General features: G+C 41.7%; 1 protein-coding gene across 1 annotated transcript in view; it reads left to right on the forward strand.

Annotated features, from left to right (window-relative positions):
* LOC306928452 (calcium uniporter protein, mitochondrial-like) overlaps positions 1-1,569 on the forward strand; it is a 29,755-nt gene extending 28,186 nt beyond the window's left edge. Inside the window, exon 9 of the mRNA XM_079508582.1 lies at positions 518-1,569. Coding sequence (XP_079364708.1) covers positions 518-592 — 75 coding nt within the window. The 3' untranslated portion in view covers positions 593-1,569. The remainder of the gene's footprint in view (positions 1-517) is intronic.
* The last annotated feature ends 13,609 nt before the right edge of the window (positions 1,570-15,178 follow it).

Below are 15,178 nucleotides of genomic sequence, written 5' to 3' on the forward strand. Positions count from 1 at the left end.
ATGTAGAATGGGTACATGTAGAATGGGTACATGCAGAATGGGTACATGTAGAATGGGTACATGTGGAATGGGTACATGTAGAATGGGTACATGTGGAATGGGTACATGTAGAATGGGTACATGTAGAATGGGTACATTTCAAACGAAAGCACAAGTCAAGACAAAACCTGTTACTGAGGATAAAACCAGAAAAAAACACTAAAGACTTGTTTACATCAGGGTCCTCCATTTTCAATTAATCAGAACATTTAGAGACGTACAAATATACACTTCTAAGAAACCATGAAATCATCATATGGCTGTTGGTAGGGCGTTCCACATTGTAGTAGCGTAGGAGCGAAATGAATTCAAACCCTCAGATCCATACCGGAAACCAAACATCAGGCATTAATGGTCACTGTTCAATAATATATATATATTTTTGTCTGTGTCAACTAAAATAAACAACATGCTGTCTGTCTGTCTGTCTGTCTGTCTGTCTGTCTGTCTGTCTGTCTGTCTGTCTGTCTGTCTGCAGGTGGAGAATGACCTGAAAAGACTCCAAAAGCCAATCCGGCTACAGCAACCACTGGAGCAGCTACAATCTACCTAACACACCCTTACTGTACACATGTGTGTCACACACGCACACACACACAGACACGCACACACACACACACACACACACACACACACACACACACGCGTTCAACGTTTACACAACAACAGTGGACCTAACACACCCGTACTGTAAACATGTGTGTGCAGAGATGAATCACACACTGCTCAAGTACAAATTGAAACTAGGATTAGACAGAATTACCGTCTCTAGTCGGTCAAACTGAATCTCAACACATTCCTTTATAAAGACCAGCGTTTTATATATAGACAAACTACTGCTTCATACAGTAATGAAGTAAGACGCTCGAACGCGGGAAGCGAACGCAGCTCGTAAATTGCAATAACAACAATTAGAATAAATTACGTACTTTTTTTAAGGTTTTTTTTAAGTTCTCTTTTTATTTTTTTATTTTTTAAGTTTTTTTTTTAAAGTTTTTTCTTTTAAAGTTTGTTTTGCTTCATACAGTACTGATGACTAGGGGGTGTAACCATATGGTAACTGCATCCAAACACCCATTTGAATTTCAAGAATCCAAGTATATTGTACAGCAACATTGACTTTGTATCGTATCGTTTTTGCAATATGCAAATGATCGGTATCAATTTACAATTTACATTTACAATTTAGGCATTTATCAGACGCTCTTAATCCAGAGCGACTTACATTAAGCAAGAACAAAAAAGCATGGCAATACATCACATACATAAAAAGTAGTTATCATGAAACATGCATAAGCTAAGAACGTAACAGTGGAATAACTATATAATGAAACTATACATAAATAAATAAACTATACATATATACTATACATATATATACTATAAAGTGCTATGACTACATAAAGTGCTATCTAAGGGGCTAGGGTAAGTGCTACGGGTATCGAATCGTTTTGCAATGCAAATAATTGTTTGTATCAATAGTATTTTTTGTGCGTCGCATTTAGCAATTTTAAGAAGAAAAAAGAAAAAGAGGGGGTTTAATTACTTAGTTTAATATAATGTCTGTGTTTTTCAGAGAATCACTGTGTTTACTTATTTATATCCAAATGCATACATTTTCCCTTAAAAAAACAGCACTATCCACATGTCTCACACAGATTTCATTTATTTGCTAAATAGTTACTGTATCGATTTCAAATCATTGAATCGTATCGTATCGCCATAATGAACCAATATGGTCCATGTATCGTATCGTCAACCATGTATCGTATCGTCAACCATGTATCGTATCGTCAACCATGTATCGTATCGTCAACCATGTATCGTATCGTCAACCATGTATCGTATTGTCAACCATGTATCGTGATACGCATCGTATCGCTGTTAAAATCGTTAGACCCCTAGGAATTACTCTTTCCTTACAGATAACCGTTACTCCATAGAGAACTATTTCTGTATTATAGATTACGGCTTCTTTAGCTACTTCATATGTGACCACATTTGACTGAGGGACTGCCATTGGATTTTTTTACACGTCATATGAAAGCAGGGAATCATAGCTTCAAATTGACATATTGGTTGTTCAGTTTGACCCACCGGTTTTGGAGATATGGCTTATAGAGTAATAGCGAGTTGAGAAAACAGGCTTGAAAGGTTCTCTAACATTACACCTATAGCTACATGTTTAAGCAATTATTTCATATTTACATGTCTTCTGTGGACTCTAACATTACACCTAGCTACATGTTTAAGCACTTCTTTCATATTTACATGTCGATTTCAGCTCTGATACTTATTAAGAGTCTGCCTGGGCTATTAACTTATTTTGGGGGGGAAGAAATAAGAGTTTGCGCGATGGCAGGCTCTCAGTCAAATCTGGTCACATATGTCTGTTTACTTTATCAATGACTGTTACTTTATACAACACTGCTTCATTAAGGGTTATTTTGGGGGGGTCCCCAGTTCAAATAGGGTTATTTTGGGGGGTCCCCAGTTCAAATAGGGTTATTTTGGGGGTCCCCAGTTCAAATAGGGTTATTTTGGGGGGTCCCCAGTTCAAATAGGGTTATTTTGGGGGGTCCCCAGTTCAAATAGGGTTATTTTGGGGGTCCCCAGTTCAAATAGGGGTCCCCAGTTCAAATAGGGTTATTTTGGGGGTCCCCAGTTCAAATAGGGTTATTTTGGGGGTCCCCAGTTCAAATAGGGTTATTTTGGGGGGTCCCCAGTTCAAATAGGGTTATTTTGGGGGGTCCCCAGTTCAAATAGGGTTATTTTGGGGGTCCCCAGTTCAAATAGGGTTATTTTGGGGGTCCCCAGTTCAAATAGGGTTATTTTGGGGGTCCCCAGTTCAAATAGGGTTATTTTGGGGGGTCCCCAGTTCAAATAGGGTTATTTTGGGGGTCCCCAGTTCAAATAGGGTTATTTTGGGGGTCCCCAGTTCAAATAGGGTTATTTTGGGGGTCCCCAGTTCAAATAGGGTTATTTTGGGGGTCCCCAGTGGAGAACCAATGCTTTGTAGGTCACTTTTTGGACGAGTGTTTCTTTGTAGATGACCGTTATCTGGGACCCATTCTGGGCGGGAACCCCTTTTGGTGTTTTAACTAAGCATTATGTTATACTTTAGCTATTGAAAAATAGCAGACCTACAAGCTCGTAGCGCGCCACTCGGTGGCGCGCTACGAGCTTGTAGGTCTGCTATTTTTGAAAAATCGTAAAAATAATGCGGCGCAAATCTTTGAATATATATTCTTTCAGGCCTAAATGGGGTAACTTGTGTGTATGTATCTTTTATACTTTTTGACATTGTTATAAGTGCTGTTTGTCAGCTTCCAAACAATTGTTGACAAACTCACTGATGCACCCCTTCTGTGGTTGTAGGCGTACGCAGGCATAAAGAAGTCCAATGTGCACAGGCAGAAATCATTTTGCTTTGCTTTAATAGAAAATAAAGTGCATATATGACATTCTTTCTGTTCTCTTGGCTCACATTCCTTCTGTTCTCTGTGCTACTGGTAAAAACGTGTTCCCACGTAGGTGCATAATTTCCCCCCCACACCTGTCCATAATTAAAGCCTAGGAGGCTGGGAGGCGTGCCCGTCTGTGCCCAAACAATAATTCAATTAGCCAACAATCAACATATTAAGGCTAAATAATAATCAGAAAATACAACTGTGAAATGGCTTCTACATTCCGGCCCCTAATTGTGCATAATATATAAACACAATTACAAAATACATTTTTAAAGAAGCCATTACACAAAATAAACATTGGGTGTGTGGTATGTGACATGTCATTAATGTTGACTGAATCTTCTTTTGTCGTCACTGCAAAATAAATAAATAAAGAGAAAGACTAGAGAAAAGAAACATCAACGTTATTAGTCTTCAGTCTGTTCTCTCTGGTGCCCTCAATAGCAAATTATGGAGCTTGTTGACTGACAGGCCCTTCCAGTGTACTGGTCTTCTGGAGAAGGCTTGACATTAGCCCTCAAGCCACCACAGAAAGTGAGACAAGTCTGTGTCCCTTTCCTGTGTCACAACTACAGCGCAGCCTTGCTTGCTTCCTGGGAAGGCAATGAGAAAAGATGTGTATTCTTTTTTAAACTCTCTCTTCACGGCGATGCGTTGTTTCAACATGTCAGCCTGCTCCTCTGAAGTCCTCCTCCATGAAGTCGTGCTGCTTCTGAATGATAGACCACCATCCACCATCATGTTTGCCACGAAGTCAGTGGCCTTCAGCCCACGTGAAACATCATCGGCTGGATTATCCTTTGTGCCAATGTGCCTCCACTGGTCAACGCTGGTAGCTTCTCCTATGACTGCTGTTCTATTTGCCACAAAGGTGTGGAACCTCTTAGTTTCGTTGCTGATGTACTTAAGTACTGTTGTACTGTCTGTCCAAAAAAAAGATTTTTCCAACTTCAGTTGCAACTCCTTTCGCAGCATCCCATCAACTCTTAGTTTTCCTTTCCTAGGGTGATAAACTCCATGATGTGGAATATACCACACTTTACCATCGTTTCTTTTTAATTGATCCTCTGGCACAATCTCTGCATAGCCTTGATCAATTACATCACTCAGAAAGGATGTGTATTCCTCATGAAATGTCTCATTTTTTTCAAATGTTCTTTTCAGGCTCACAATACGCTGCTCTGCTATGCAGCGGTTGTTGGGCAAGATGGGGGTTTCCTTCTTGAAAGGTAAGTCAACAGAATAATGACCATTTTTCAACACAGATGAGTTATGCACAATGTTCATGAATTTAACATCATCTCTTGACATTTCAGCTTGTTCTTCAGAGGTCTTCCCACTGAAGTCATGATTATACTGTTGAATGATCAATTCCTCTAGGTGTACAATAGAGATTCGATTTGTGGAAATAGTAGAGTAGCCCCTCTTGCTCATACTGTCATTCAAATTACCACCTCGAAGTGGGCCATTCAGAACCCATCCTACTTTGGTCCTCACTGCATAGGGACCATCTTCCTGGCTGTTAATGACTTCCCATGGTTCTATGACTTTAGGAGCATTAGTTCCAATGAGTAGATCGATGTCAGAGTCAATTTAGTGTATTTTGATGCCACTCAAATATGGCCATTGATCAACATCCTCCTGTCTGGGAATGTTGCTCTCACTCACCGACATGCTGCTGTGGGTGAAAACCTCAGGCAAATCAACAAAATCATCTTTATCCAGTGCAGACACTTCCAAGCCATACACTGCATGTGTAGATATAGTCTTTGACTGCCCCATAGTTCGCAGCATAATGCTGACATTCAATTTTTGGGCAAGGCTCTCTGTGCAGAATGTTCCTGAGCTGCCAGGATCCAAGACACAACCAGCCCCAATATGACCACATAATGTTGGTGCAGTAGTTGCATCGCTAACTGCTGGTTCAGCCTCCTTAGATGGCTCAATTTGTTCAGAGAATTTTCTTTTGTCCTCTCTTTCAATGTGGAGAATGTCTGGGTGCACACATTGCAAGTCAGTCTATTGACACATGTTTTGTTAATATGGCCCTCCTTTTTTAGGCAGCCGAAACATATCCCCTTCTCCTTAACGAAGTCTATCTTTTCCTTGTGTAATTTTCTTTTGAACTGGTAGCACCTTTCCAATGAGTGATTGCTCATTTTGCAATACAAACAGCCTTGGAGTGGGGGAGAGTGTACCTTTTCCTCCACCACAGCAACATTAGTGGCAAAACTGCTTCCTCTGTGGCTCTTCAGACCCTGACTGGGGGGGCATGCACTTCTACTTGAGGCAGCGAGTGGGGTGTCCTGTATGTTGCCAAACAACGGATCTGTGGCTATTCTGACCTGCTTTTCAACGAACTGGACCAGATCATTAAACATGGCCCTATGACCTTTTCGGTCTTGCAGGTCACAGGCAGTGCTTCTCCATCTTTCCCGCAACTTATATGGCAACTTTAAGACAATGCTCCTCATGTTGCATGGTATGTCCAATTCTCTCATATGCATGATTTGTTCTGTTGCATTGCAACATCCACGTAAAAAGAGAGAAAAAGCTTGTAGTGCCTCGACATCATCACTTTTAATGGGTGCCCAACTGAAAGCCATTTCCATATATGCAGAAGTGATTTTTTGTTCATTTCCAAAGTGCTCTTTCAAAAGATTTTTTGCTCTTAGATATCCCTGTTGAGGAGGCAGATGCTGACAGCTATGCACTATCTCTTTTGGCTGACCCCTGGTGTATTGTTCGAGGAAGTGCAAGCAATCACCAAAATTGTTAGTTTTCATTTCAACACCATTTTCAAAAGCTCGCATAAAGGCATAATATTGCAGAGGATCACCATCAAACACAGGAATAGTTCTCACTGGAAGAGCAGATGAAAGATTCTGTTGAACTAATAAAGAGGTTATTTCATTCTGTTTTTGCATTATATTGACAATGTCGTTCTGACTGTGGTCATACAGCACTGTGGCTTGAGAACCTGGCACCAGCTGTGCTGGTGTAGTAGAAACCCTGGGCAACATTTCAGTGTCATTGGTAGGAATTGTTTCTTGAGCCTGGGAATATACAGTTTGTGAATTTGTAATTTGCATGTTTGGTCTTTCTTTGGGCTGGACAACCTGTGGGAGAGCTACAGAGTCAGTTATTAGAGTCATGTTGTAATTCACCTTTGCAGGATTATAAACTGTTGCATTAGGATTGAGCTGTTTGGTGGTTTGAACATTATTGTCATAATAAGAGTGCATTCCATTGGATGCTCTTGAGCCACTCCTTGATGCATTTTCCTCCAAAACATAGATTTTTGCATTAAATGCTGCCAATTCTGTGTCGAGTGTCAATTGTTCCTTTTGTCTCCTCAAATTTTCCTCTTGAGCCTGTAGTTCATGTTGTCTCTTTAAAGCGATGGCTTGCTCCATTTCCTTTTGAGCCTGCAGTTCATGTTGTCTCTTTAAAGCGATGGCTTGCTCCATTTCCTTTTGAGCCTGTAGTTCATGTTGTTTCTTTAAAGCGATGGCTTGCTCCATTTCCTTTTGAGCCTGCAGTTCATGTTGTCTCTTTAAAGCGATGGCTTGCTCCATTTCCTTTTGTCTCCTCACATTTTCCTCCTGTACCTGCAGCTCATGTTGCCTTTTTAATGCGGCAGCACGCTCCATAAGGGCTGCCTTTTCAGCCTGAGCTTTGACAAGTGCAGATGATGTCGTTGATGAAGTGCGTGAGGTTTGGGACTTGGAGCGGGACTTAGCCCGGCTTGGGACATTGGAAACACTGTCATCTGGTCCTATGTCATCCTCGAATTCTGTTACATGACTAGCAAGGGTTTGTGATGATTGACCAGCCTCAGAAAACCACCTTTCCACATCTTCCATAAATGCACAGTACTTTCTCTTTTTTCGTTCAAACCATTCCTTTTGCTCATTAACCTCCTCCTCAGACAGAGGTAACGTCAAAAATGCATCATATTCATTACTCATTTCATCAAAACATGTTTTCAATGTGTTCAGCTCAGATTGCATTTTTGTGACATTCTCATTGGATTTCATAAGCACTTTGACTCTTTCAATGTACTGGCCAGTGTGTTTGCTTTTTGTTTTTAATATTTTCAGACAGTTTTCCTTTTGCAAAGCCATGCCCTTCTCTGTTAACTTTGGGGTCCTTTTTTCCAATAGTTGCGCACCATTGCTGCTCACAGGCTTCATGACATATTGCAAATTTCCCTTTTGTCGCACAATAAAGTGCGGTGCAAATAAAAAACGCAAAGCAAATGCCCAAAATACAGTGCAATGCAATGCAGTGTTTGTGTCACTAATAAAAGTCCGGCAGTGACAAAACATCAATAATAATAACGGACGGCAATGCAGAAAACTTGTCACCAATAAAAGTCCAACGGTGACAAAACATCAATAATAAAACAATGGACGGCAGTGCAGCAATTGTCAGCAACGTGTCACCAATAAAAGGTAGCAGTGAGTGACACACGAAAAATAAAATAACTCCAGTAGTTATTTGCCGTTTTCCTGTACAGCCTTTTCGGTGTTTCGTTACATACCATGGGCTTGATATTGCTGAGGCTTTGTGCTGCGTGCTGCGCGTCCACTTGTCAATAGTTTGAGTTTGTTTCTTGTCGTTGCACTCCTTCCAGACTCCAATCCTCGATCCGTAGGGCCTTTTTAAATTAATTTTCTTTGTGAGTCATCAGGATGCCCAGTTCCTGGTTAAAGTCCTCTTCAAATGGATCGGTTTTTACTGTTATAAGTGCTGTTTGTCAGCTTCCAAACAATTGTTGACAAACTCACTGATGCACCCCTTCTGTGGTTGTAGGCGTACGCAGGCATAAAGAAGCCCAATGTGCACAGGCAGAAATCATTTTGCTTTGCTTTAATAGAAAATAAAGTGCATATATGACATTCTTTCTGTTCTCTTGGCTCACATTCCTTCTGTTCTCTGTGCTACTGGTAAAAACGTGTTCCCACGTAGGTGCATAATTTCCCCCCCACACCTGTCCATAATTAAAGCCTAGGAGGCTGGGAGGCGTGCCCGTCTGTGCCCAAACAATAATTCAATTAGCCAACAATCAACATATTAAGGCTAAATAATAACAGAAATAATAATCAGAAAATACAACTGTGAAATGGCTTCTACAGACATCATGTAATTTAATGCCAACATAGACGCTGTATTTGTCTGGAGGAGCTTTTTCTATGGCCGATTCTCTCCCTGTGATCATGTCAACAATATGACATGTTCACATGGGATCACCATAATGTCAACAATATGACATGTTCACATGTGATCACCATAATGTCAACAATATGACATGTTCACATGTTATCACCATAATGTCAACAATATGACATGTTCACATGTGATCACTATAATGTCAACAATATGACATGTTCACATGTGATCACTATAATGTCAACAATATGACATGTTCACATGTGATCACTATAATGTCAACAATATGACATGTTCACATGTGATCACTATAATGTCAACAATATGACATGTTCACATGTGATCACCATAATGTCAACAATATGACATGTTCACATGTGATCACCATAATGTCAACAATATGACATGTTCACATGTTATCACCATAATGTCAACAATATGACATGTTCCCATGTGATCACCATAATGTCAACAATATGACATGTTCACATGTGATCACCATAATGTCAACAATATGACATGTTCACATGTGATCACCATAATGTCAACAATATGACATGTTCACATGTTATCACCATGTCAACAATATGACATGTTCCCATGTTATCACCATAATGTCAACAATATGACATGTTCCCATGTGATCACCATGTCAACAATATGACAATGTCTCGCGTTACCAGACTGTTGCCTCTCTGTTTCCAAACGCTTCCATCATACAGTCTGGAGCAGCGGAGGAGCTGTCATGAGTAAACTATAAAGCGGAAGTGGAGCCTCCTCGCCACTTCCGTTTCGTCTTTACAGTCGCGCACATTTATTCTAATATAAATATAAATCATCTAAGCATATATAGCTTGTTCCTTAGCAGAAAAGAAACGGAAATGGCAGCTTCCTTAGGCTACTCATCATTGGGGCTGTAGTTCCCGAGTATTGTGGAATAGTTGTCTGGCTACGCTACGAGGGAAATGTCAACAATATGAGATGTAGGCCTACTGGAAAAAACACCCAATAAATACCACTTCCTGTAACACTTCCTGTTTTGATTTCACCTCCAAAAGTCACTTCCTCTGGTGTGATATTATTAATTTGATGCTGATCTGAAAGTGTGTTTCTTGACTCCTTGTAATGGTAAAACAAAACATGTTTTTGTTGTTTTTGGTAGTGGTGGCTATAGGCATCTCATATTGTTGTTTTTGGTAGTGGTGGCTAGGCATCTATTCCAAAATGAGTTGTCTAATGAAAAAAAAAAACAGCTTTTGATAAGAACGCTAAATGTATTTTTATTTGATACTGAATGATTTCCAAGTTAAAATTCCAGATTTTATGATTATATGAAACAGAAACGTTTTGACGTATGACAAGTAGAGAGGTGTCATCAAAGGTGTAATAAAACTCATATGTATTCCTATTTAAAATAAAGCCATGGTGACTAGTTGTGGCTTTCAGATTGGATACTATTCTTTATTATGAAGCTTTATTGTGTTAAATCCATCAGATGTTGTATTTGGAGATCAGATGTTGTATTTGGAGATCGGAGAGGGAGAGGGAGAGAGAGGGAGAGAGAGGGAGAGGGAGAGGGAGAGGGAGAGAGAGAGGAAGAGGGAGAGGGAGGGAGAGGGAGAGAGAGGGAGAGGGAGGGAGAGGGAGAGGGAGAGAGAGGGGGAGAGAGACAGAGGGAGGGAGAGGGAGAGAGGGAGAGGGAGAGAGAGAGGGAGAGAGAGGGAGAGGGAGAGAGAGGTAGAGGGAGAGAGAGGGAGAGAGAGGGAGAGAGAGGGAGAGAGAGAGGGAGAGAGAGGGAGAGGGAGAGAGAGACAGAGACAGTGAGAGAGAGAGAGGGAGGGAGAGAGGGAGGGGGAGAGGGAGGGAGAGGGAGAGAGATGGAGAGGGGGAGAGGGAGGGAGAGGGAGGGGGAGAGGGAGGGAGAGAGAGGGGGAGAGGGAGGGAGAGAGAGGGAGAGAGAGAGAGAGGGAGAGGGAGGGAGAGAGGGGGAGAGAGAGACAGAGACAGTGAGAGAGAGAGAGGGAGAGAGAGAGGGAGAGACAGTGAGAGAGAGGAGAGAGAGAGAGAGAGAGAGGAGAGAGAGAATTTCGACGTCAGGTCTAAATGGGTTAAAAATAAAGAATGATAAATAAATGAATAAATCTTACTGTTGCTGCAGTGGTTGCCGGGGCAACACATGGCGTCGCGCTGACACCGTCTCTTCCTCCTGCGACACGATTGGCAGCGAGAGTAGGCGTGTCTAGAGGGGGCGTGGCAGAAACTCCCTTCACTGCACTCCAGATCACTGATGCACTGGTAGAACTAGAGAGAGAGAGAGAGAGAGAGAGACATAGAGAGAGAGAGAGAGAGAGTCATAGAGAGAGAGAGACATAGAGAGAGAGAGAGAGAGAGAGAGAGAGAGAGAGGGAGAGAGACATAGAGAGAGAGGGAGAGAGACATAGAGAGAGAGAGAGAGAGAGAGAGAGAGAGAGAGAGAGAGAGACATAGAGAGAGAGACATAGAGAGAGAGAGAGAGAGAGAGACAGAGAGAGAGAGAGAGAGACATAGAGAGAGAGAGAGAGACATAGAGAGAGAGAGAGAGAGAGACATAGAGAGAGAGAGAGACATAGAGAGAGAGAGAGAGTCAGAATTAATGTTATTGTCTCACATTGATTGATTGAACATTGATTTAATTAATACAGTTTGTAGAACAGCATAAAACAACGTCACCCCCCCCCCCCCCCCCCCCCCCACCAGGGACGTGCACACATAGACATCAAAGGGCCTTTTAAGCCCATCACGGGGTTTGATTGATTGATTGATTGAAGAATTTATTAACAGTTTGCAGAATTACAGTACATTTCAAGCACAAACTCAATACAAAGGCTGTTAACTGTGAGTGGACGACCCAATTAAGCATTACACTTGTTTCCAACAGGGTCCACCATGTTCAAATCATCAAAACATTTAGAGACGTACAAATAGACACTTCTATAGACAGAACAGGAATTCATCAAAAAGGAGGTAAAAAGGGAAAAGAAATATATACAGTGAGGGGAAAAAAGGGGGGGGGGCGGGGGGGGGGATTCAGATTTTACGGGGGCCAGTTTCGAATTGCAGCCATCCGTAGGTGCCCTTTGAGAGCGGTTTTGAAGGAGTCAAGGGATTCGCATGTCTTAATGACAGTTGGTAGGGCGTTCCACATTTTGGTGGCATAGGAGCGAAAAGAATTTAGTCCCTTGTTTGTGCCGAATCTGGGTTGTACATGGTTCGTTGCACTCCCTCTGGTGTTGTGGGTGTGGACTTCGTTAACATTAAGGAAGTATCTAGACAGGTACATGGGTATCTTGGTGGTGTATCGAATCTTGTGGACCAGACCCATTGCAAGTTGCTGTACTCTGTCGTCGACCCTAAGCCATTCCAGCCTGTCGAAGTGGGCAGGGGTGAGGTGGGTTCGGGGGGCTAGATCAAGTAGGAGCCTGACCAGTTTGTTTTGGGAAGTCTGGAGCCTGGTTTTAAGGGCCTTTGAGGTGCTGTGGTACCAGAAGGTGCATGCATAGTCAAAGAAACCCTGTACAAGGGCTCCTGTTAAGGTCTTCAAGGTGTTTTTGTTGACCAGTGAGGAGATCCTGTAGAGGAATCTTGTTCTATGGTTGACTTTTTTGATTACGTTGGTGGCCATTTTATCACCGGAAAGATTAGCCTCCAGGATGGAACCTAGGTAGGTAATTTCATCTTTACGTGTGATAACATTGTCACCCACTCTAACCAAGAAGCCATTTGCCTTGCTGAGATTACTAATAGAGCCAAAGAGAATTGATTCAGTTTTTCCCAGGTGTAAATATAGTTTGTTATCAGCGAGCCAGGTGCAGATTCTACCGGGTGCATATATACTTAGTTTAGACTAGTCATTGGTTAGACATGGGTTAAGGTTAGGTCGCAGCGCGACGAGTTGAGAGCTTGTAGATCAGCTATTTTGTGCCCATAAGTGCCCTCTTAGGGGATTCCAGCCCCGTCCCCAGCTCTAACACTCTCTGCTGTCCCTGATGATAAAACACAAATTGTCCACCGTACCTTTGACAGCCTGACGGGGCCCCCCTGGGCGGGGCTCGTGATCGACGACGGCAGCCTCGTGCGGTTGACGCGCGCGACCGCAGCGCGGTCCTCCAGCTCGTGCGCGCCCCTGAGGTCCTCGTGCGCGCCCCTGAGGACGAGCGTCCTGATGGAGTTGAGCTTGACGCGCCGCGCCTCCGCGCTGCGCCACGCACCCCCCGCGGCGAGCAGCGCCGCGAGCACCGTGAGCCACGACGCTCTCATGGCGTCTGAGTGATGATTTCAATGAAGTTATGTTTGTTTAGTTTAGATATAAATCACACAAAAATGATTTTTGAATTAATCTAGTGTGTTGTTTGGTTTAAATAAGTACACTAAATGAGTTAAATTAGTCTAATAGTGTTGTTTTGATTTGTGAATTTAAATAATCACACTAAATGATTTAAATTAATCTAATATAGTGTAGTTTGGTTTGGTTCCCAGTGGATAAAGTCCAGGTTGAGTTTTGTCCGTGTTGTTGAAGCTGCTGCCAGTGCCAGCTAGTTGATAAAACTAGCACAATTATTTTATTATCAAATAATAAAAAGCCTTGTTGAGGCTTTAAGTTGGTTAAAAAAAAGTTTAAAAACCAGCAGATCGAGCTGAAGTATAGACGGATAATCAATCACTAAAATAGGCACCAAATATTCCCAATATTCTTTTCCATGCGGAGTTCTTCTGTCTGTGAAAGATAAGGTGTGTGTGTGTGTGTGTGTCTGCGTGTGTGTGGCAGTCTACCCTCGTGTCCGTGTCTTTTATAATCCATTCACGCCCCTCCCCCCCCTCCCCATGCACGCGCATCGATACCAGCGGCCACCGTGCGCCTTAACGACCCATCGATACACAGAGAGAGAGAGAGAGAGAGAGAGAGAATTTGAATCCACCATTAATAACTCATCACTTCAATATGTTCTGGGAGAACAGTCCAAATGCACAGTTTTGGCAGCAAAATACGTGTGGAGTAGTCATCAACTGATTTATTTTCATTGTTACTGTATTGCTTGTTGTTCATTATTGTTGGGATGTTTGTTGTTGTCTTTGTGTGCGCAGAAAGTTGTCTCTGTGTGCACAATGTTGACTTTTGTTTTGTTGTATCGTATGTATGCTTTGGCAATGTATAGAACATATGTATCATGCCAATAAAGCCTTTTGAAATTGAAATTGAATTGAGAGAGAGAGAGAGAGAGAGAGAGAGAGAGAGAGAGAGAGAGAGAGAGAGAGAGAGACAGAGAGAGAATATAAGACATTGTTTTATTTTGATTGTCTTGTTCCACTTTGGCAATGTAAACGTTTTCTCATGCCAATAAAAGCTCCTGTGTGTGTGCGTGTGTATGTGTGTGCGTGCGTATGTGTGTGTATGTGTGTGCGTGCGTGCGTGTGAGGCTTTTCTTCTACAAAGTCAAAGGTAGATATTCTGATAGTAGCCTCATGTCTATTGATATTCAGTAACACATATATTTATAAATATAATCATTGTGTATTCAGTAACACATATAAATATAATCATTGTGTATAGTGTATAGTTTCATTATATAGATATTCCACTGTTACGTTCTTAGTTTACGCATGTTTCATAATAGCTACTTTTTATGTACGTGATGTATTGCCATGCTTTTTGTTCTTGCTTTAGTCTAGTGGGTCCCCAGCATGTACAAACTGCCGGATGCTAACTTGCATATGTTGAGCAATTTTAATAATTGCATAATATGTGACCATACCATTAACAACCTATAGAAGGCAAAATATTCCATATTTCATCATGCTTTATGTAGCATGTGACATGTCAAACTAGGGGGTTTTCATGATGCTGAATCCATTTCAAGCATTGGTTTTGCAAAAAACACTCCTTGGGCTATAAACGGCCATAGCTAAATGTGCTGACATCATCACATTTATGATTACGGCTATGGCCGTTTTAGCCTAAGGAGTGTATTATGTGCAAAACTATTGCTTGGAATGGATTCATCACCATAGTTTGACATGTCACATGCATGCTACATATAAAGGATGATGACATTTAGATTTTTTTCCCCCTTATAGGTTGTTTTATTGTATGGTCAGATATTATGCCAATTATGAAAATTGCTCAACATGCAAGTTAGCATCCGGCAGTTTCTACATGCTGGGGACCCATACTAAACATTTATAACATCAGTTTCTACATGCTGGGGACCCATACTAAACATTTATAACATCAGTTTCTACATGCTGGGGACCCATACTAAACATTTATAACATCAGTTTCTACATGCTGGGGACCCATACTAAACATTTATAACATCAGTTTCTACATGCTGGGGACCCATACTAAACATTTATAACATCAGTTTCTACATGCTGGGGACCCATACTAAACATTTATAACATAAAACATTGGTGTAGGCTACTCAACATTCTGGCTAGACTATAATGTAAATCGCTAA

The sequence above is a fragment of the Electrona antarctica genome (genome assembly GCF_951216825.1).
Source record: "Electrona antarctica genome assembly, chromosome: 8".
Lineage (NCBI taxonomy): Eukaryota > Metazoa > Chordata > Actinopteri > Myctophiformes > Myctophidae > Electrona > Electrona antarctica.